This window comes from Oncorhynchus mykiss, chromosome 20, assembly GCF_013265735.2.
Source record: "Oncorhynchus mykiss isolate Arlee chromosome 20, USDA_OmykA_1.1, whole genome shotgun sequence".
Classification (NCBI taxonomy): Eukaryota; Metazoa; Chordata; class Actinopteri; order Salmoniformes; family Salmonidae; genus Oncorhynchus; species Oncorhynchus mykiss.
The window spans coordinates 34,583,294-34,607,016 of NC_048584.1; the positions used below are offsets into that span (position 1 = coordinate 34,583,294).

The 23,723-nt window shown below is 39.9% G+C and overlaps 2 protein-coding genes across 2 annotated transcripts; both read left to right on the forward strand.

The window, feature by feature from the left end:
- The first annotated feature begins 22 nt into the window (after nt 1-22).
- Nucleotides 23-8,027, forward strand: gclc (glutamate-cysteine ligase, catalytic subunit). Its single transcript, XM_021576493.2, has 16 exons — nt 23-784; nt 2,205-2,317; nt 3,052-3,234; nt 3,335-3,448; nt 3,672-3,730; nt 4,084-4,220; nt 4,372-4,446; nt 4,541-4,657; nt 4,936-5,074; nt 5,313-5,425; nt 5,550-5,642; nt 5,840-5,944; nt 6,054-6,135; nt 6,244-6,353; nt 6,612-6,732; nt 7,239-8,027. The coding sequence occupies exons 1-16, from the start codon at nt 635-637 to the stop codon at nt 7,418-7,420; spliced, it is 1,893 nt and encodes a 630-aa protein (XP_021432168.1). The 5' UTR covers nt 23-634; the 3' UTR covers nt 7,421-8,027.
- A 3,636-nt stretch (nt 8,028-11,663) lies between these two features.
- On the forward strand, nt 11,664-22,810 carry elovl5 (ELOVL fatty acid elongase 5). Its single transcript, XM_036956241.1, has 8 exons — nt 11,664-11,889; nt 12,969-13,033; nt 13,727-13,914; nt 16,284-16,361; nt 17,082-17,253; nt 19,608-19,732; nt 20,182-20,316; nt 20,473-22,810. Exons 2-8 carry the CDS (start codon nt 12,976-12,978, stop codon nt 20,602-20,604), a joined length of 888 nt encoding a protein of 295 aa, XP_036812136.1. The 5' UTR covers nt 11,664-11,889; nt 12,969-12,975; the 3' UTR covers nt 20,605-22,810.
- The last annotated feature ends 913 nt before the right edge of the window (nt 22,811-23,723 follow it).

Genomic DNA, 23,723 nt, shown 5'->3' on the forward strand with positions numbered 1-23,723 from the left:
CGTTGTGGTTTAAGTAATTGACAACGTCATAGATGTACAGATTGCTATAACATATAATGTAGTTAGCTGATGTGTAAAATATCTCTCCGGGCGTTGTAAGATCTGTCAGACAAAGCATAGGAAACGTCTGAGCGGACAAACGCGCCCACAGTCACACGTGTTCAGTCACTGTGAGTGTGAAGAGTACAAGGAAGGAAATTTTGTTCACTCGGTGTTGCACACTGAAACAGAGGATTCTTGGCTAGTCGAGTCAATTGACCGGTCCTCACTATATAGAAGTGATTCCATCAAGGAAAATATATTTAGGTGTAGGTGCTGAATTAGATCGGTATTGCTGGGGGGACAACCTTGGCATTATTATTGGCGCTTGGGACATTGTGTCAGCGGGTAATTTTAATAGCTTGCTAGCTCGCTAGATAACAAGAGATGTGTGAAGGCCTCCCTTGTTGGCTAGCTAATAAGTATCCACCGTTACAGTGAAAATAGCAAGACCATTGTTGGTTTGGTTCAAGTTCTGTTTTGTTGACAGTAGCTACGTCGCTGAACTTCGATAACACGTTAGCGAGCAACAATTATAGATAGCTAAACAAAATAGCAAACGCCAGTCTCGCTGTCGGTGCCGAACTCTTGCGATATGGGCTTGCTGTCAAAAGGGTCACCGCTCAACTGGGAAGAAACCAAAAAGTATGCAGACCATGTTCGGAAACATGGCATCGTTCAGTTTCTCAACATCTATAACAAGGTGAAAGAACGACAGAAAGATGTGTTATTATGGGGCGATGAGGTAAGGGTGTCGAATTGCTTAACCTTTGCATAACATGCTTTTTTTTAAAAACTTTTGCATAACACATTTTTTTTACATGTGATCCACACAAATGGCATTGTCAGTTAGTCTGCTCTATCACCATTTAAGTGAAGTTGTAACTGTTGCCAACTTCGGTTGTGCAGATGAAAGACTAACCGAATTGCAGCAAAGTGTAACAAGTGTTTTAGGCTACATCATGTCGTCAGGATAGTAGTGCATGCAGTACAAGTAGTTGTAGCGAATGCTTAGATGTTTATACTCCGTCCATAAACAATGAACCCGTTCAAAGCATCTGACCATTACATAACTGTTTTAGATCTAGACAACTTGAATCAGTAACTGATGTGTTATTCAGTTACTTAGGCCATTGAACCGTTTATATTGTTGCTAGGAGCGGCAGGTAGCCGAGCGGTTATAACGTTGTGCCGGTAATCGAAAGGTGGCTGGTTTGAATACCTGCTATGTGCTCTTGAGAAAGGCACTTAACCCGAATTTGCTCCAGATGAACCACACAAGTGTGGCTGACCCCGTAAAACAACAACCTATCAATTCGCTGTATGTGAAATATTTTATTTAAAAAAACATTTCTTATCTATACAATTGTTTACATTTCATGAGAACCGATGCATACTTAATACAAACGTGTTAAAAATGTCTAATCGAAAAATGGTTTGGTAAGTAAATGTCTAAAACTGAATAAATGTACTTATTTATCATAACATGGTTTGCACCTATTGAGACATTTTATTTTTGAGAGATTTCTTATCTAAGCTTTATATGCTACTAAACATGTTCAAAGGTTGTCCCTTAACATGCATCTGGCATGTAGATAGGTTGTTTTAAAAAAGTCGCACATACATAGCATCTAGATGTAGTCGATGTGATTTCTGTCTGTACTGCCTTCAGTGTGCCTCAATTTCATGTGGAATGTTGTTGTTACAGATTAATCCCTCTTTCAGACAGGGGGATTACAGGGTAGTAGAGTCAAAGTCAAGGAAACATAATTGATGAATTGGAATGGATGTGATGGCGCCCGTTTTGATCTTGGGAAGTATGGATCAAGGCTTTGGGTCTACACAGTGACGCACATTGGAAAGAAAGGTGGTGTTTGGAGACATGGTCTGCACCATTCTGGTCTAATGAACAAGCTTCATGGCTGATAATCTTGCATTGTCATTGGAGAATAGAAAAAAACTGTTTTGCGATTTAGGCCACACCATCCTATTGATGTTGAATGCCTCTGTGGTGTCTTCTTGTCTCATATGTCAACATGTGCAGTAGGCCTAACTGATTTCAACATGAAAGGCATTGAATTTGCACACTGTTTTTATGGTTCGAAATACAAACTTATGTAAAAAAATATATATATATATGTATGTGTGTTTTTTTGCACTTTTAGGTGGAATACATGTTGATAGAAATGGATGAGAAAAATGGAAAGGTTCGTCTTGTTCTCAATGGTGGGGAGGTTTTGGAAACCCTTCAAGACAAAGGAGAAAAGACCAACCCCAAGTAAGTCATCTTTAAATCTGTTTAGAAAATGACCAGGTTGTGTGTGAAATTGGCTGCTATGTAATCGGCCTTTCTTATGCAAACTCATTTGGGTGGTTTACACAGCTTCTGTCGATCAATAAGGCAGTGTTCCATTAGCCTGTTCTGCAACTTTTGAATTAAAAAAAATGCAATAAAGTGGCACTTCCCTCATGGCTCATGCAAAAGCTCCTTTACAAGTTTGCAACTTCAGCATGAGTTTTACATGTTTTGTTTTCTTGAACTACTACCTTACAAATTACACTGGTATTCAACCTGCCGCTCTACCCTGGGCTACTAAATTTCTTTAACATGGGTTAAAACGCCTTTATCTCTATTTGATGTGAATGTTTTTGTACAAGCCTCACTGTAGTAGTCTGCTTGCTAACTGTCCATGACGTGCTGAACCTGTGAAGCTGACTTAACCCAGGGGAATTGTAACTATAGCTGTAGCATTCCTCATTACTGCCTCTCTGTCGCACATATTGAAGAGCACGCCCCTGTAGTACAAATGCATTGCCCACAGCATTTTCCATCCGCTGAGATAGTGGCTCACATCTGATTAAAAAAACATGTTTACTTTAATGTGAAAGATTGGCATAATACAATCGACTCTGTCGGACAGAGACCTTGTTTTGTTAGACAACATTATTCAATGGCTTCTAAAAATGGAAGTTTGCTTATTAAAATATATAATGCATTGTTTTTCCTGGTAGCCATCCTACCCTTTGGAGGCCAGAGTATGGCAGCTACATGATCGAAGGGACTCCGGGGCAGCCCTATGGTGGGACAATGTCAGAGTTCAACACAGTGGAGGACAACATGGGGAAGCGAAGGAGAGAGGCCTCATCTGTGCTGAATAAGAATGAAACGCTTGCCACCATCACGTCATTCCCAAGGTAGTTAACTACCTATCGTCACTCACTAAATCACTTGAAACGGTTAGATTTTATTTATAGTACCTTAACATTAATGTTATTCTTGTAACATTGGTTTTAGGTTAGGCTGCCCAGGCTTCACACAGCCAGAATACAAGCCAACACCTGTTGAAAAGGGAGTGTCAAAATCACTGTTCTTCCCAGATGAAGCCATAAACCAACACCCAAGATTCAGGTAGGCTTGAATAACATATATTCGATATATGGGTGTTCCCAGGTATCGAACCCACTATCCTAGCGTTGCAAGCACCATGCTCTACCAACTGTTCTATAGAGGTTGCTATGGTATTAAGTTTGTCACAGGTATTTGCACTATTTTGTGTCACTGCATGATATGTGACATTTGAGCTCTTTATTTGCATCCCATTTAACAAAGTATGTTGTGAATGTTTTTTCAGCACCCTGACCAGAAACATTCGTCACAGAAGAGGAGAGAAGGTGGTGATCAACGTACCCAGTAAGTCTAAATCAGAACAGATCTTCACCATTTGCACTCAATAATTACACCTTTCAGTCAAATACATTTAGTCATTTTATTTTCAGTGGTCAAATTTAGGCCACATTTACAATTTAGTAATTTAACAGATGCTCTTATCCAGAGCGACTTACAGGAGCAATTTGGATTAAGGGCCTTGTTCAAGGGGACCTAGTCTGCTCGAGGATTTGAACAAGTGACCTTTCGGTTACTAGCCCAATGCTTTTAACCGCTAGGCTACCCATCGCCCAAAATGTGGCGCAACATTTTTTTATTAGTTGAAACGACTTGCTTATCAGTATCTACTTTTCTTTGTGCTTCTTTCGCCTTGTTAGTCTTTAAAGACAAATGCACCCCATCTCCATTTGTGGAGAAGTTTCCGGAAGACGATGGGGAGGCTGCCAGGGCAGCTCTACCTGATCACATCTACATGGATGCCATGGGATTTGGAATGGGCAACTGCTGTCTTCAGGTATACTGAACACATTATAGAACTATAACCCTGGTATACTTATGTTAATTTACTAGACTAGAGAATATTTTTGGAGTCATGGACATGTTTTATATAAGCAGGTTGAGTAATCTTTAAATTAACTTGACCCTTTTTCATAATGTTTTTCCAGGTGACATTCCAAGCTTGCAGCATTGAAGAGGCGAGGTACCTTTATGACCAACTAGCAACATTCTGCCCTATAATGGTAAGATTTTCTTAGAAAACGTACAGGAAAAAGTATTAATTGTGTGCCTTTTCTGTGGTGGAAACTGGAACGCTAACTGCTGATCTGTTTATAGATGGCTCTCAGTGCTGCTTCGCCGTTCTACAGAGGCTATGTGTCAGACATTGATTGTCGCTGGGGAGTTATTTCTGCCTCGGTAGATGACAGGACCGGGGAAGAGAGGGGGCTGGAGGTGAGCAGATGAATCAGGAAAAACTGTCTCCTAATTAAATAAACATGACTCAGCCAAACCAGGCCCACTCGCTTGTTGCTAGTTGCTTCAGCGGGTTGAATGGAAGACTCCGATAGTGTCAGGCTCAGACAGGCATTATTAATTTCTCTGTTGATTTCCTGGTGTTCAATTATGTTAGCCAGAACAGGTTCAGTTATTTGTCTGCTTTGTTCCTTGAAATGTCAAGAGGTTTTTCAGACTTCTCTTTCAATGTGCATGGAAATGTGTTTTCTTTGCAGCCTTTGAAAACCAACAAATTTCGAATCTTGAAATCCAGATATGATTCAATCGACAGCTACCTCTCCAGCTGTGGCGATAGGTACAATGACATAGATCTGACAATAGACGAGGAGATCAACAAACAGCTGCTGGATGCAGGTAAAGAACTTTGTAACAATGACGTGAGTATTAGATTCTAGATGGTGTATAGAAATAATAAAATATGATGAAGGATAAGTAACTGGTGAAAAAGACTCCAGATGAAATGTGAAATTTTACTTTTTAATGTATTTTTCAAGCAATGAAACTGCAATGAAACTGTACAATAACAATGTGTTTATTCATATTTTAATCATTAAACCTTCTATAGAGAAGTGATCAAAATCTGTGTTTGTAGGGATCGACAAACTGCTGGCCCAACACATAGCTCATCTCTTCATTCGGGATCCGCTCTCACTATTTGAAGAGAACATTTACTTGGATGATGAAAACGAGTCTGATCACTTTGAGGTAAAAATGATACCCACCCAATACTGACTTATAGTGACTACATGACTGTTTGCGACTAGACCAATATCTGTGATTTTATAAGGAGGCATTTTAGTTGATATAATCACATTTGTCTGTCTTGTAGAATCTGCAGTCAACCAACTGGCAGACAATGAGGTTCAAACCTCCTCCTCCAAACTCGGACATCGGATGGCGGGTTGAGTTCCGTCCCATGGAGGTAACATAAGCCCTGCAATCTTGTGTGTTAATAGAGTTGTATGTCATTTGGATATTTACCTGAAATACACATTGTTTTAAGTAAATATTGTTTCAAGTAAATACTTGCAAAAAGGATTTACATGTACTGTGTCTTAACCAGTTTTGTACAATGTTTGTAGTGTAGAAATACTGAGTGCCTGTTTTCGTTTGTTCCAGGTGCAACTTACCGATTTTGAAAACTCTGCATTCGTTGTTTTCATCGTCCTGCTCACCAGGGTTATACTGTCCTATAAACTGGACTTTCTCATCCCCTTGTCAAAGGTGAGATCAGCTGTTCTTCTGATGTACTTTTAATTAGCTGAATTTTAGGAAATTCTAGTGCATGTAGGGTAATGATATACCATTTATGCATTCTGTTTTCTATCAAAAGGTTGACGAAAACATGAAAGTTGCCCAGAAAAGAAATGCAGTCCAAGAGGGCATGTTTTACTTCCGGAAGGACATCTATAAAGGTGAGAGGATACGAGTCAGATTCCAGTGTTTTGAAACCTGGTCGGGGAGCGTTTTGGCAAAATGCCTGAACAGGTTGATGCTAAAGCTTCTCTTGTGTCCTCCCATAGGCTGCAACCCTGCCCTCGATAGCTCCTCATCGGCTGCCCAGAATGGCTTGGACAGTGAGGGTGACAATGAGTACACACTGATGAGCATTGACACAATCATCAATGGAAAGGTGCTTATTAAAGATGCGGTATAAAGGTTTTGAATAATTTCAGCCAGTAGTACAAAGTCACCCATTTTGTATGGTATGTCACGTCCTGGGGGGGAAAAAGCATATCATATGATGTGTTACGAATTCCAATTTGTACAATTTGTTATTAATTTGTAAGTGGTTAAGATCATGTTCAATCTCTTTTAATAATATCATTAAATATATATTTCTATTGCACTCTTTACTTTAAACCATAAGTTGTTGTTTCTTATCATTTAGGAAGGAATTTTTCAAGGGTTGATACCAATCCTCAACTGCTACCTAGAAAACATGGAGGTGGATGTTGATACAAGATGCACCATCCTGAACTACCTGAAGCTCATCAAGAGACGTGCCTCCGGTATATTTAGCAAATGAACACTGACAATTTGACTCTGGATTGGGTAACAGGGTTTTGTGAGGTATTGTTGTGGGCTTTCCACATCATTGGTGGAGATTAGCAAAAGCATGCGGCATTCCAGTAGTAGAAGGCACATGTTGCTCCCTGACACTGTCAACAAGGTTTTGATAACGCTTTGGCTGCATTGAGACAGGCAGCCCAATGCTGAACTTTTTTTTCCTTCACTAATGGATCCTTTGAAACATCAGGTCTTTTCACATCAGATCTTTTTCAGAGCAAATCTGATTGCTCAAATTACCAATTTGGTGAAAAAAAAAAGTGTAGAATTGGGCTGCCTGTCTAAACGCAGCCTTAGTGCTTTACAGTGTTGAATCTGAACTCAAGTCACATTAACAATTTAATGTACAGGGTTATAAATGCCAAACATACATAAACAAGTGTATCTTAATTATCAACAGAAAAAATAAACATGATGTTTTCTCACATTGTTCTTGTTGCTGATGTAGGTGAACTGATGACCATGGCTAAATGGATGAGGGAGTTTGTGGACAAGCACCCCCAATACAAGCAAGACAGTGTCATAACTGACAGAATCAACTACGACCTACTCCGCAAGTGTGACAGCATCACAAAAGGAGAGGAGCGATGCCCAGAACTTATTGGTGACCCAGTCAATCGGGGCAAATGAACTTACTGTCACAGCTGTAATCAATTAATTAATGTGTTGTCCATCATTGATATTCATTAGCATGAAAAAGACCAAATATCTGTCTGGACAAAGTGGTCCAAACAAATTCAGTTTTAATGGAGAATATAGTGTGCATTGCGATGGTCAAGCGGGTGTATTGCATTTGTATATACAGTATCAGATTTGTACAATTCGAAAATTATTTTAATAAGTGAAATTCAATCGGATGTGTGATAGCAATTGGATATGTAATTTGATATCCTGTGTTCATGCTAACAAAGTCTGAGTGTGAAATTATGTAAATGCAGCAAACAAAGTTGTAGACTAGATTAATTTTAATCTTTAAGTCTACTGTAAATACTGAACTTTGATCTGCTCTACAAACATTTAACAAGGGTTATTTCATTTACGAATATGGTATATCTGCATTATCTGTCAAATGATTTGGCCTTTTAATGTGAGAAGTGTCAAATGAAAGTGTTTGATTTGCTGTGATATAGTAAAATCTTAAACTATTAAAGGAGTCTTGCATTGAAGTGAATGCGAACGTTTGAAAATAATGTTATGTCTCAATCAATAAATCTGTGTACAGCACTGACTAAGCATAGTATTTTGCTTGGTTACATGGTTCTATGTTATGCTCTTCAACCGATTGTTGCCTGCAAGACTAGCATCACTACTCTGGATGGTTCTGACTTAGAATATGTGGACAACTACAAATACCTAGGTGTATGGTTAGACTAAACTCTCCAGACTCACATTAAGCATCTCCAAAATTAAATCTAGAATTGGCTTCTTATTTCGTAACAAAGCCTCCTTCACTCGTGCTGCCAAACATACCCTCGTAAAACTAACTATCCCACTGTTCCTTGACTTTGGAAATGTCATTTACAAAATAGCCTCCAACACTCTACTCAGGAAACTGGATGTTGTCTATCACAGTGTCATCCATTTTGCCACCAAAGCCCCATATACTACCCACCACTGCGACCTGTATGCTCTCATTGGCTGGCCCTCACTACATATTCGTCGCCAAACTGGTCACCCCCAAAGCCAACACTTCCTTTGGCTGCCAATGACTAGAACAAATTGCAAAAATCACTGAAGCTGGAGTCATATCTCCCTCTCTAACTTTAAGCATCAGCTGTCAGAGCAGCTTACAGATCACTGTACTTGTACGCAGCCAATCTGTAAATAGTACACTTAACTACCTCATCCCCATATTGTTATTTACCTTCTTGCTCTTTTGCACCCCAGTATCTCGACTTGCACATCTATCACTCCAGTGTTAATGCTACATTTGAATTATTTCACCTCTGGCATATTTGTTGCCTTTACCTCCCTACTCTTCTACATTTGCACACACTGTACATAGATTCTTCTATTGTGTTATTGACTGTACATTTGTTTAACTCTGTGTTGTTTGTGTTGCACTACCTTGCTTTATCTTGGCCAGGTCGCAGTTGTAAATGAGAACTTGTTCTCAACTGGCCTACCTGGTTAAATGAAGGTGAAAAAAATAAAATAATAATCTCTGGATAATATGCTCAATGTGGAGTGAGACCTTTAGTCCACTAGAGGCTGCCGGTGACTTAAAAACAAAACACAACAGACCAAGGTAGCTTCTGTCAGGCGCAAGACATCAGCACACATACAGCCCACATTCTTCTCTCCAGGTCTACTCAGAAATGAGACATGCAGCACACTCAAAATATAGGAGTTGACTATGTTCTTTGTTTAACATATCCTGGGGGTTGTCTGAGGTCTCAGCCTCATTCAGCCATGTAATGTGGCCAAGTGGACAAAATGGGAAAGGAAAGTTGGACAGTTCTTCAACTGATATGTGTACTGCATTTAACCCTAACCCTAACCCTAACCCTCTGAATCAGAGAGGTGTGGGGATCGACTTATTAATCAACATCCACGTCTTTGGCGCACGGGGAACAGAGAGTTAACTTCCTTGCTCTGGGGCAAAACGACAGATTTTCACCTTGTCAGCTTGGGAATTCGATCCAGCAACCTTTCGGTTACTGGCCCAACGCTCCAACCACCTGCTGCCCCATTATGGAGATGTGTTCATGTGGAGCTTTATGCCAATCTTTTCGACGTAAACCTCTTTGATGATAGATTAACATATTAAGGATGGATGCATTAACAATAGAGTCCGTTTACATCAGGGGTGGAAAACACATTCCATGGAGGGCCTAGTGTCTGCGGGTTTTCCTTTTTCCTTTCAACCTGGTGGGGGCAGTTCATTACTAATTAGTGACCATCAATTCAAATCAAGTACAAGAGTGGAGCATGAACCTGCAGACACTCAGCCCTCCATGGAATACATTTGACAGCTGGTGATTTACATAGTACCTCCAAGGGAACCTCACGTACATGACAAATCAGTGCGAATGTAAAGAACTGATGGTGTTCCAAGCTCTAAAAATGTAGGCCTACACTTGGTTAGTGTCAAAAATGCCAACCTATTAATTGGATTAGTCTTGTTCAGCAAGTCATCCTAGCATAGTGCCAATGTTCAACTTTATCACCATCTGACCAAGGCCATATTTTTCCTTGCCAAAATGTTCAAAGATGCTGACATGTATTGTAAGGCAAGCAGTTCAAACTGTTTTCAGGCATTGAAGTCTCCACCGAGTAGGCTAGCTAGGCTATGGTTTGTTGCAGCAATTGGACAGTTGTACATTTGATGTGTATAAGCCATATATATAAAACATGCAGTTTGAAAAGAAAAATGTATTTTTGTTTAGTTGCCTACACTCTAGAGTTTTACCTTCTGCCTCACTCTAAGACAACACATACCGCGATGTGGTGATACTGATGGATTGCTGAGACTGGATGTTTGTTTACATAGTAGGTTAGGAGAATTAACATGGCAGGTTAAGATAATTAATGTAGCAGGTTGGGAGAATGAGGTTAAGGTTAGCAAAAGGGTTAGGGTTAGGCCTAGCTAAAATGCCATGTTGTCAACAACTCTTATCCCCGACGCGACAACTAGATGGCGCTGTACTAGTATCCGCAACCGTACAGACCATCCGTCTCAAAAGTCCATCAGTATCATAACACAGGTTACTGAGCTCTGCTCTGTGTAGCCATGTGAGTGATGCAGTGATTTGATTGGTCTCCACTGACGAGAAATGAATGGGGTGACATCGGTTTGCTAACTGATTTATTAACTGGTTGTGAGTAATGCACTGATTTGATTGGTCTCTCCACTGATGCGAAATGAATGGGGTGACATCCGCTTGCTTACCGACTTGCTATCTGGGACGCGTTCAGCAGGGTTGGAGGTTTTGGAACGTTCAGATAGAAATAGGCTAAAATGTAGCTCAAACATGCCTCTCTGGCGTATATAAGGAATCACATCGGCTCTAGTCATGGCATTTATATCTGCAACGTTCGAGAACGTTTGGCAACTGAACATGGCCTAGGTTGAAGTTATACACGTGCCGCGTTCAACCAGTTAGCAAGTCAGAAATTCCCGTGAACGCAGCATTGGGGCATAGGCTATTGGGCACGTTTTCTTGTCACTTTTTCTAAATCCAGCATGTCACCTATACTATAGGCTACGAATAAAACCTCACGAGTAACCTTGTCTCGACTACAATGTACATCCCGGGTGTCTGTAGCCCAGGCAAAATGTAAAAGAGCGCACAAATATTATTAAGCACATTGGCTAAAAGAGAATAGCTCTTTGGCATATGTAAATGCGCAGTTGTGCATTTAAAACTTGCCTCTACAACCAAGATTTTCACTACTCAGCAAACCATGCAGTTTATTATGCTACAGATTAAATAATGCTAAACTTTACAGGATGGAGACACTGCACGGTGATGAGTTTGATGCTCATTTCAAATAAATGATGATCAATGCTTGACCGCTCTATAATAACCAGCACTGTATCTACACGCTGTTGGCTAGAGCGCACATGACAAGACCAGAGTAGGCACATTTGCTATTTAATGCAACAGTTTTTGTCACAAAACAATCGGTAGAGTTCAAAATGCTATAAACACATTGAATTTAAGAGAAACGGTACATGTTGTGTGCACTATGTCACCACGCACTGATTTTTATTTGCAACAAGTCGGTTTGGTGGAAAAACAATTGGTAGGAAAATGCCCATATTTTGTTTATGCCGGTTGTAAAATATTCACATGAAAATCTGTCGCCAATGGAATGGAAACCTAGTTTAAGTGGGACGCCAACATCAGCAAACGGTCAAATCACATTCTGTGTGATGATCACTGCCAATGAGGTAGGCCATTCGGGTGTCTGATAGCCAATTATCTACCATCTGAAGATGATAGCCTAATAGCTAGATCTCGTCACTTATGACGCTCAGGACAATTTGCCATATAGACTGAGTTCTTGTGTTTCTCCCGCTGCTTCCACTGACCGACGAGGCTGCACGTTTGTGCTTTGGGACCTGGGCAGGCAAGATTACGCATCCTCCAGAGGTACGTTTTATGAGCTAGAATGTGGTTGGAAATAAGATAGTCTTATTTTTTATTTTTTTTTTTAGTTGTGGAAATGCTATAACAGTATTAAGCATACATAATTGATATACTTGATAGCAGTATATTTGATCTACTTTTAGCAGCGATGTCATACTAGTTCATGTCTCGCTAGCTAGATCATGTATGTAGGCTATGTAAAACAATTGATCCTGAATCGGTGACCTCTGTGACGCGAACGATTGCGATTGTTGTTTGCGATGTGTGTGCGATAAGAGTTGGGCTAATGATTTAGACATGATACATTTCGCTAAAGACATAATTATAATATAGGATTTGTCTACAAGACTAAACTTGGACAGTAGCCTAGTGTAGCCTGCATCCTGATCCAGCACAGCAGCCATGAGCTATCTAACTTTCCTGCTATATATAATAAATTGTAGCGCTATTTGGCTATGATGCTCTCTCTCTCTCTTTTTTTTGCAGTTTTTATTAGAAAACTTTAACGACATGTTTATGTGCTGGTTAGATCTGATCAAAGGACACTATTTTAAGACAAGTCAGTTATAACTACAAGTCATCACTCACAATAAAGAGAGAAGTAATTGACCTCTATTGACCCAGAGATGATCTGGGTCAATAGAATAATGTAAATGTTTATGTTTGTATTTCTGTGCGTGATTTTATTTAGCCCCCCAAGTTTCTGAGCAAAAAAATATATAGATATTGTGAGTGATGACTTGTAATAATATATATATTTTTTAATTATTTTATTGTTGGACATAAAATACTGTAAAAACACCAGCAAATCAGATCCAAGTGATTTTAATTTTGGAAATATTATATCCATTAGGGCTCCTTGCGGTCAATTTACAGTTGGCAAATTATTTGCAATTATGTTTTCCGACCCCCTGTCCATCCGCTCAAGAACAAATCGTCCCCCGGCTGAATCTAGTTGATCCCTTACCTAAGTGGTAGTAGTTTACCATACATTTCAGTCTATCAGAGTGTATAATGTAACTATGGCTCTGGTGATAAGCTGCAATGTGTGACTGTAGGTACTCTCTCATCTGTCTATTCAGGTTAGAAATGGAGGCTTTTAATCATAAACTTAACACGTACATAGACTCATGGATGGGTCCCAGAGGTAAGTGTTATTACTGTTGCATTACTGTAGATTAAATTACAGTATAATAATTATCATATGAATAAATGCTTAGTTATGGACTATTGACATAAAATGATTTATCACCATATATCTCCTCACAAAATGTTTGCCTTATGTGTTAATACATGGTCTTCCAGTGGAATGCACCAGATTTTTTTGCATCTCCATGATTCTAGCATAACCTTTCCAGGAGTTAAACAAACATGCTTCGGTAGTCACTGCCAATTCTCACTCAAACTGTGTTGTGTTCTCTTGCCCTCTCCAAGCAATATGCCTGCCCTGCAGTGTAGCTACAGATGTAGGATCTTAATTTGATCAGTTTTCTGTTGCTGATGAGCTTTGTGATTTACAGAATTTCACTGAAAACCCACACTAACACACGGTTATATAAACACTATTGCACTTTTCATGTAGCCTACTTATGGCCAGCTAATAGCCTAACCACCGATCAAGCAACATTATATACTAAATCTTGAAATCCTGTTAATGCAGGATTATTTTGCTGTGAACAACATAGGTCAAATTAAGATCCTACATCTGTGCCCCTCTCTACGCTCAGTGCTGTCGCACTGGTTCAGGGGATACAGTAAATATGGGAATAAGGTTCTGAAAAAAAGGGAACATTCTACTGTATGTTGTAATACCAGGCTGTTGTCTGTCTATGTATTTCAGATGAACGGGTACAGGGATGGCTGCTGCTAGACAACTACCCTCCAACCTTTGCACTAACACTCATGTACTTGCTGATCGTATGGCTGGGGCCCAAGTACATGAGACACAGACAGCCGGTGTCTTGCCAGGGCCTCCTGGTGCTCTACAATCTGGCCCTCACTCTATTATCTTTCTATATGTTCTATGAGGTAGGCAGGCTGCACCTGAAGGTGGTGTTGGTATCATCGCAGTGCAACACTGCTGGCAGATGAGGGGAAGTGAGAGGATCGGGTGACTGCTAGAAGTGGCTAAAGGACTCTGTGAGGATGAGGGAAACTGTGATCTTTGATTCGGATTAGACACAAATGGCGTCTTGCACTGATGCCACCCCGGGACACAGTGCTGTGGGGGAGTGAGTGGGGCACAGCTGGTCTCTGACAGGATCGTTGTTAACACAAACAAATCTCTCACCCAACCTCAACACAACCCTCAATTGTTTTCTGAAAACCTGCTACTATTATTAGAATGTTTGAAGTTGCAACGTCTAATTCTGAAACTGTTGACAGTATATACTGATGAACTGTCTGTATCCTCAGTGGATATCTAGGCTAGTAGTTGATAGCATTATCACTAATTATTGTATAGCGTAATGAGACTGGAGAGAGAGTGAGCTGCCAATGCTTTCTGTAGTGTAATCAGTTGTGGTAGTAAATATGTCAACATAGTGTAATATATATATATATATATATATATATATATATATATATATATATATAGTGTAATATGACATTATCTAAATGTCATGAGCTAGTTATACGGATCCCGAGGGACAAAGTCTTCTCCACACACCTGTAAGTCTAAAGTCTTGTCTGTTCTCACCACCCTGGCCAAATGGGCTCAATTCGGTCTGCATTGCATAACCCCTCAAAAGATTGGCTGTGCCCATGCTGTGTAAATCATTAAACTCGCCCGTTCTGACTCTACCCCTGCTTTGGGGTGAACTTTTAGCCCTCGTAAATCAATGCCACACGATTCCAATTGAAGTACAAAGCAGTTGCTTGCTGTTATCCCATGTATATAAATTGCATTTTAAAAATGTTATTGGTGTGGGTTGATTTAACGTGTGTTTTAAATAGCCACACTGAATAGCAAAATAATCAAGGGCATAGGCCTGGGGTTTGTAGGTTCCTGAAGTTACTGTGGGATGCAAGCTGGCCACAATAAAGGCTTTAGGTTTAGAAACAGATCCTGAGCTCACTCTGCCTTTTAGATAGGCAATTATCGATTGGAATGCGCTGGATCTTAAGCTAATTAAAACAGGTTTTTCTGCAGGAAACTGCGTCTTCGCTAATATCACGAATCAGCCCTGTTCCGCCCAAATCTAGATGGACATTTGGATCTTGTGACACTTTGTTTTGAGCTACATAATATGAATAAAGACGATTTAGTAGTAGTGTATTAGTAATAAATAGTGCATTATAACTTAAGGGACATAGCCCAGCCTGCAGCATATTGTTGTTGATAATCGTGCTGTTAAAACACAGTAAAAATGTCAATGCAGCAGCACATTTAAAACAACAAAAGGCATGACAATGACAGTAGTATTGTTGAATGATTAGACACTCTCTCTGTAGAGACTTTTGGGTTGTTTTTCAATGAGTCCTCTGCATGTTTCGGGATTACCCAGTTCAGTGGCGCACCACATCTGCCAATCCCAGGCCTGTCCTTGTTCTGCTTTCATCCCCATGGGCACATGCAGGGCAGTCACTCTCCTGGTGCCACAATCATCGGATAATGACACTGTATGTCTCGAAGTCATCAACGTAATTAGATCCCTGCTTTGCACTGCTTTTTTTACCATCCTGTTCTGGAATGGGTCCTGTCTCGAGCCAAATGCACTAAAATCCTGTGGGAAAGCTTAATATTCCTCAGAACCATGTTTTTTTCAGTAGAACATAACCAGGGGGGCAATTCTGACCATGGGTTCTGCTCTGAGTTTGATGTCATATTGAGCACAAAACACTTGAGGCTGAACCTGAATCTTGTTATGTCTTTAGATGCTTTACATTTAACTCCTTGTTTTTGTCAGTTATTCAAGGCAGTGGTGGATAAAGGCAGAGCTATTTCCATAGCTATCCCAAATTAGATGAAACGTGTGAACAAGGGCTCTATTTAAAAACGGTGACATCACTGGCCTGCTCAATAACAAACAAATACAGGGACCCAATGTTGCAGTGGCAACAAAAAGAATAATGATATTATCGCCGGTTAAGGAGGCTAAATGGAGAGGACAGACTCTGGGATATAATATTGTCCACTACTTCCACTCCTGCAGCAAGTATGTGAAGCTAGCATCCTAAATGCCAATGTAAACAGTTTTACAATCAGCTTTTGGGTGGGAGAAAGCAAATTGATGTTGCAGGTGATTTAAAATGTGGATCTTGTGACACTTGCAGTACAATAATGATATACATTTGATATTACAAGGGTAGTGCAGTATTTGGGTGATTCAAGTTGTTTGAAGATGTCAAAGACATGGCAGTCTGTGTTTCTACATCACCTTGTGGTCTGTCTCCAGATGGTGTCTGCTGTGTGGCAAGGGGGTTATAACTTCTACTGCCAAGACACACACAGTGCGGGAGAAACAGATACCAAGGTAAGATGGTCTTACTCAATATGTCACCCCTCTGTTCACTTATATAGAATTTTATATAAAACAATCTGTGTTAGGTTCAAAATATGGACTGGAAATGGGGTAACAAATGCATCGTCACCAGACACCAGCTGGACTTCACCCTGTCACTCATTCCCTTTATGATATTTCCAGATCAATATGTACTTTGTTCTCTCCAGCTATTTTTGTCATGGTGGCTACCAATTCTATTGGTACAATTTATGTCAGACAGTACCTGCAAATCCTAACAGATAAGCCACAGAGTCAGACAGCCAGTCTATTTAATCTGTACTGCTGTGTCATCAGTAGTTACTCTCTGTAATGTCCCTTGGGAACATTGAACACTGAGAGGAAACTTGTTCTCACTGAAATGTGCGATTGGATTGCAGTTCTGCTCTGATTAAAACATGTATAAGAGTCCCTGCTGTTGCAGAAGTGAATTAACTTATTTTTCACTTTGTCCTTAATAGATATTTCATAGGCCTGTATGTGCAGATGATCATCTTTGTCTCTCAGAACATGTAACCTTTTTGGTCAAATTATTTGCACTGGCCAGTCCTCATTAGGTAAAATACAAATCTGCTGATGTATGCCTCTCAGGAGGAACATTGAGTATGTCCTTGCAGGAAAGGGAACTACTAGAAAATACATTGTATTGCTTGAAAGCTTGACTCCTCTTCTTATATTTTTTTCTCGTCTCAGATCATAAATGTGCTGTGGTGGTACTACTTCTCCAAGGTCATAGAGTTTATGGACACCTTCTTCTTCATCCTACGGAAGAACAACCATCAGATCACTTTTCTGCACATCTACCACCACGCTAGCATGCTCAACATCTGGTGGTTCGTCATGAACTGGGTGCCCTGTGGTCACTGTGAGTGTTTTAACTCAAAATTCCCTTGCTATCCTCAACACTGTGGCCACTGAGTGTTTTCAAATCAAATCAAATTTTATTGGTCACTTACACATGGTTAGCAGATGTTAATGCGAGTGTAGCGAAATGCTTGTGCTTATAGTTCCGGCAGTGCAGTGATATCTAACAAGTAATCTAACAAATTCACAAGGACTACCTTATACACACAAATGTAAAGGAATGAATAAGAATATGTACATATAAATATATGGATGGCCGTGTGGCATAGGCAAGATGCAGTAGATGGTAAAGAATACAGTATATACAGTTGAAGTCGGAAGTACACTTAGGTTGGAGTCATTAAAACTCGTTTTTCAACCACTCCACAAATTCCTTGTTAACAAATTACAGTTTTGGCAAGTCGGTTAAGACATCTACTTTGTGCATGACACAAGTAATTTTTCCAACAATTGTTTGCAGACACAGTGATTTATAAGTGAAATAATCTATCACAATTTCAGTGGGTCAGAAGTTTACATACACTAAGTTGACTGTGCCTTTAAACAGCTTGGAAAATTCCAGAAAATTATGTCATGGCCTTAGAAGCTTCTGATAAGCTAATTGACATCATTTGAGTCAATTGGAGGTGTACCAGTGGATGTATTTCAAGGCCTACCTTAAAACTCAGTGCCTCCTTGCTTGACATCATGGAAAAATCAAAGGAAATCAGCCAAGACCTCAGAAAAAAATTGTAGACCTCCACAAGTCTGGTTCATCCTTGGGACAAACAATAGTACGCGAGTATAAACACCATGGGACCACGCAGCCGTCATACCGCTCAGGAAGGATGCACGTTCTGCCCCCTAGAGATGAAGGTACTTTTGTGCGAAAAGTGCAAATCAATCCCAGAACAACAGCAAAGGACCTTGTGAAGATGCTGGAGGAAACAGGTACACAAGTATCTGCAGTGGGGAGAAGTTTGCAAGTTTTCCTACTTACAAAGCATGTAGAGGTCTGTAATTTTTATCACTTCAACTGTGATAGACGGAATCTAAAACAAAAATCCAGAAAATCACATTGTATGATTTTTAAGTAATTAAACAAAGGAGATGATCGTGGACTTCAGGAAACAGCAGAGGTAGCATCCCCAATCCACATTGACGCCGCCACAGTCGCTGGTGCTCGATGAGACAAGGATATCCCTACCGGCCAAACCCAACGCTAGGCCAATTGTGCGTCGCCCCACGGACCTCCCGGTCTCGGCCTGGCTGCGACAGAGCCTGGGCGCGAACCAAGGGTCTCTGGTGGCACAGCTAGCGCTGCGATGCAGTGCCCTAGACCACTGCGCCACCCGGGAGGCCCTCCTTTGTTTTGTTGACGTTGCGTGAGAGCTTATATTCCTGACACCACACTCCGAGGGCCCTCACCTCCTGCCTGTAGGCCGTCTCGTCGTTGTTGGTAATAAGGACTACCGCTATAGTGTCATCTGCAAACTTGATGATTGAGTTGGAGGCGTGCATGGCCACACGGTCATGGGTGAACAGGGAGTACAGGAGGGGGCTGCGCCGAATACAACAGGCATTTCACCTTACTGTGAAATGCTTACTTACAAGCCCTTAACCAACAATGCAGTTGAATAAATATACTTTTATTTACTAAATAAACTAAAGTTTAATTTTTTTTTGAATCAAATCAAGAAGTAACACAAGAAAATGACATAACAATAACGAGGCTATATACAGGTGGTACCGGTACTGAGCCACAGAACCCTCTGGACAAGTTTTTCATGGAACCCAAAAGGGTTTTTACCTGGAACCAATAAGGGCTCTTCAAATGATTATCCTATGGGGACAGCCAAATAACCCTTTTAGGTTCTAGAAAGCACCTTTTTTTCCCCCGAAGAGTGTACTGTATGTTATCTTTTTAAGTAGCTATGCAGGTGTTATAGATGACATGTTTGTCTTGAATTGATTCTGTGACTGAGATATTTTCAAATGAATTTGATCCGTGTGGTAAAGAAATTAAATGGTAAAGAAATTAAGTGTGAATTGAACCTACTGCTATTTCAGGACTGCACAGCATGCATTTTTTCAGTGATATACCATACACTCACCTCCTAATTGCTTTACACTGACAGTGTGGCACACTGTGTCCTAGAACAGGACACTGACCTATGTCTTACAGCTCTCTGTGTTTTACAGTGGACTCTCTGAGAATGAACACCTCAGCTGCTTTCTACTGTATGCCATTGACACGGCTATTTCTTACTATTATAAAACAGCAAGAATTGTAATTTTGTATTTCACTGATGTCTCTGACCCTGCTACGGTACTCTAGATGATTCATCCACCCCCTCTCTCCTGTCTCTTCCTCAGCCTACTTTGGTGCCTCCCTCAACAGCTTCATCCATGTCCTGATGTACTCTTACTATGGGCTCTCTGCTGTCCCGGCCATACGGCCCTATCTATGGTGGAAGAGATATATCACACAAGGCCAGCTGGTGAGCCTGCATGTCCCTGTTTCAAACCTCAGAGATGTAATTTCACATCCATAGTTATCAACCATAGTGGAGGCTGCCGAGGGGAGAACGGCTCATAATGTCCGGAACGGAGCAAATGGAACACTGTATTTGATACCATTCCACTCCGGTCATTCCAACAAGCCTGTTCTCCCCAATTAAGGTGCCACCAACCTCCTGTGTCATCCAGTGTATAGCTCAGCCAATCTCAGGGTTTTAGTGAATGTGACAAAGGCCCAAGGAGATGAAACAAAAACATGAACCATTGGTATAGATTGAAAGTGCAATATTTCCCCCATCCATTTAAGGTATTCTGTAGGCCATTGGATCAATGGGATTTATTTATGCATACTGTGTGTGCGTGCATGTGTGCATTGATGTTGACTTAGTTTACAAACAATTAATTACATTTTTGTCTCATTCCTCTATAGATTCAATTCTTTTTGACCATGTCCCAGACCATCTGTGCAGTCATTTGGCCATGTGGTTTCCCCAGAGGCTGGCTGTTTTTCCAAATATTCTATATGGCCTCGCTTATTGCCCTTTTCTCAAACTTCTACATTCAGGTGAGCAAATGTAAAACTCTTGCATTAATTAGACATTATTTCAATTCATTATGGTGTTAAGTATTTTACACTGGTGGTGACGGGGTTAAATAAAACCGTGCATTGTCTACAGTAGTGTTCTTCAGATTTGTGTTGACTTCTTCCCTCTGTTTTTAGACTTACAAGAAACACCGTGTTTCCCAAAAGAAGGCGTATCACCAGAATGGCTCTGTTGATTCCCTGAATGGCCATGCGAATGGGGTGACACCCACGGAAACCATTACACACAGGAAAGTGCGGGCGGACTGAAGCTTGAATAACCTCACAATCCTAACTTTTGTGCATATCTACTATGTATGTAATATTGCTAGGAGCGATGTAGGATTTCTTATGAAGAAATGTATTAGAAGAGCATAGCTAGTTTATTCACAATATAAGAAAAGCAATGTTAATCTGAAAGAGATTCGTTTTGCACACCGCTGTCTGTTACTCTTCATATTGAATCTAAGTTATTTACAGTTAAGTAACAAGGATAGCAGAGGGAGCACAGTACAGAACAGCCCCAGATACCCACTTCCTTTTAATGCTGCACAAGATTTTTGATAATGTCTGGTGGGACATCGCTTTATTAAGCAACCTTGACCCATACAGAAATAACAATGTTTTTCCATGTTTTAATTCACAACATATGCACTTGTCTACATGCTAGATTGTGTCCTGATTGGACAAATCAGGACAAAAATCTATTTTGGGGTTTCCCTTGCATAGAGACAAGGCTGTCGGAGTCAAATGTGTCCACTGAGTAACTTTAGAGAGGTTCACCTTCATCGTTTGCATTGTAAAGTTTAGTTTAAAACCAGTTGCAATAATAGATTTGTCTATTGTCTGTATCAGTCAAACAGGTTTGAAAGGTATTTGTCCGTCAAATGGCACTGATCAGAACAATATTTTATGTGAACAAGAAATACTATAAATTCAGTTTTATTTTAGGTCTTGCTTTAGATAATGCTGTTGTTGTAGCAATAGTTTACATACAAGGACATTTTATGAGAGCCCTAATCTCTTGTGGACAGATGCAGGTAACATAAATCGAGCATCTGACGCAATTGTGCGATTTTAGTTCTGGGTGTCCGTGACTATTCCTCTACAGTAGCAATTTAGTTTCTATCTAATCTTTTCCCAGTTGGAATATTTATTTCCTACTTTATTGCAACACATTATACAACAAAAAGCTAAAATCACACTGATAGTGTCATGGATTGTGTTAAAAATAGATGAAGTGTGTTGAAATAGTTACATGTGTCTACTCAGCCCTCAGAATTCAGCCCCATATGATATTAATGTATGCATACATGACTGTAAATCACTTTGTATAACAGCGTCTGCCAAATGGCTTATTGTTATATGACATATATTCTCATTATCTCTCTGAACCCAAAGTCACCATTTTACTGTTATATGTGCTGAGAATTTCAACCTCATCTCCATGGAATGCGGAAAACAATTAATACAATTATAAACCAAACTTAAACTCTGTATCATATTTAATATAGTTTAAATATATGTGCTGTGTTTTAAACCCATTCCTCCCTCTTACACTAGTGTTTCCCTCATTAGATTGAATCAGGATAAAAGTTACATCAAGCCATGATGTGACTATTGTGTTTTCTCCAAAGCGTTGCCTTAATAGATGTTGCTACCTATATGTTTAACTTGTTCCCTTCGTTATGGAATTGTATTATAGTCCATGTATGCCTTAATTATGAAATACAGGGGCCAAATCGCCAACTTCTGTTGTAGAGATGTGTCTCGCTTTGAAAGCCTTTTAAAGTGCTTATCTATGGCTGGGTTTACACATACGGTCCAATGCAGATTTTTTTCTTCACTAATTGGTCTTTTGACCAATCAGATCAGCTCAGAAGTAGATCTGATGTGAAAAGATCTGATATGATTGGTCAAAAGACCAATTTAAACGCAACCTAAATCAACTGAAGGATGTAATCTACTGTTGAAATGTGGCTGGATGAATGATGTAGTTCTGGGTGTCCTTTGAAATGTGGTCAGATGAATGATGTCATCAACTGTTGTAAATGTGGTCAGATGAATGATGTCATCAACTGTTGAAATGAGGTCAGATGAATGATGTCATCAACTTTTGAAATGTGGTCAGATGAATGATGTAATCAACTTTTGTAAATGTGGTCAGATGAATTATGTCATCAACTGTTGAAATGTGGTCAGATGAATGCCGTTTTGAGAGAGAAACAGCAGGACACAACATTATTATGTCCTCACAATCTGTGAATAGACTGCAAAATCAGATTTGTATCCACAGTAATCTGTAGAAATGTACTCAGCTTTCTAACAATGCAAGTGAAGCCAGCCTCGAAGCTGTTGCATTTGTAATGTCACTGAGATTGGAATTAATAAAAGCATTCATGCTTCATCTGGATCTCCCATGGTGTATTTCAGGCATCATTCTAGAATCTAGATGGAGCACTCTGATCAAGTCACAGCCATTGCTGCTTCCTCATTAGCATCATCACCCTCAGGACACATTGCAATTATCACTTACACGGATATTCCCTAGCTACAGTATCTCTCGCTTCTTATTAAGCCAGCTATTTTACAGTAAGCTTATTTATATTATAGATATAAATAATTTTAAAGTGTGTGTTCAGTTATGCACCCCATAAGTAATCATTTCACCAATCTCTGATGATTTCTTCCTCTGTTGTATGTTCATTTTCCCTGGTTGGTGAACAAAAGTATTAAATGGGAAAATACTCTGTTTTCAATCCACAGACTTTGATCCATGGGTTATAATCATGACCTTGAAGAGCATGAAAACATGACAGTATTATGACAATGCTTATGAGGACACACCCTAACATGACACCTAGACAACTATCAAAGGTCATGTGAAAGATCAGATTTCACCATTATCATGAGAGGAAAGCTAATTTTAAATTGCATTTTTGCATTGAATTTAGATAAATGTTGCTAAATAGAATCTTTAATACGATAAGGTAGTGATGCAACGCAGCAAGCTTCCAATCATCATATTTTGTAATCCGATACAAATTTAATGTAGAAGATCAAATATTTTTCTAATCCGTTTCAGCTTTTCAGCCCTGGGTTCCTAGAATATGTAATAGGTGGATTATGTGTGCCTGGGATTTTTTTATTGTGTTGGGTATGGGGCAGTGTTGTATTATGATTGGGGTTGTGTAAGAACTCTATCAGAGTTGTGTTTTGGTTGTTGGTGTGTGTGTGCACGCTTTACGCTTTATAGTCACAGATGACAGCACGGTTTACATTTCAGTTGGCTGCACGGATTCCATTTCCTCGATTGTAAAAGCTAGTGAACTCCTGTACCAAAGTAGGCCACATGTTTTCACTGCACCAAGCAGCTACAACCACCGAAA

What these genes read in the sequence shown, in the direction of transcription:
- elovl5 (XM_036956241.1), top strand. Translation starts at nt 12,976, where the DNA reads ATGGAGGCTTTTAATCATAAACTTAACACGTACATAGACTCATGGATG. An exon ending in CGGGAGAAACAGATACCAAG is followed by an intron (nt 16,362 to 17,081) that starts GTAAGATGGTCT and finishes TTCTCGTCTCAG; the next exon opens with ATCATAAATGTGCTGTGGTG. An exon ending in ATATCACACAAGGCCAGCTG is followed by an intron (nt 19,733 to 20,181) that starts GTGAGCCTGCAT and finishes ATTCCTCTATAG; the next exon opens with ATTCAATTCTTTTTGACCAT.
- gclc (XM_021576493.2), top strand. Translation starts at nt 635, where the DNA reads ATGGGCTTGCTGTCAAAAGGGTCACCGCTCAACTGGGAAGAAACCAAA. An exon ending in GGAGAAAAGACCAACCCCAA is followed by an intron (nt 2,318 to 3,051) that starts GTAAGTCATCTT and finishes TTTTCCTGGTAG; the next exon opens with CCATCCTACCCTTTGGAGGC. An exon ending in CCGGAAGGACATCTATAAAG is followed by an intron (nt 6,136 to 6,243) that starts GTGAGAGGATAC and finishes GTCCTCCCATAG; the next exon opens with GCTGCAACCCTGCCCTCGAT.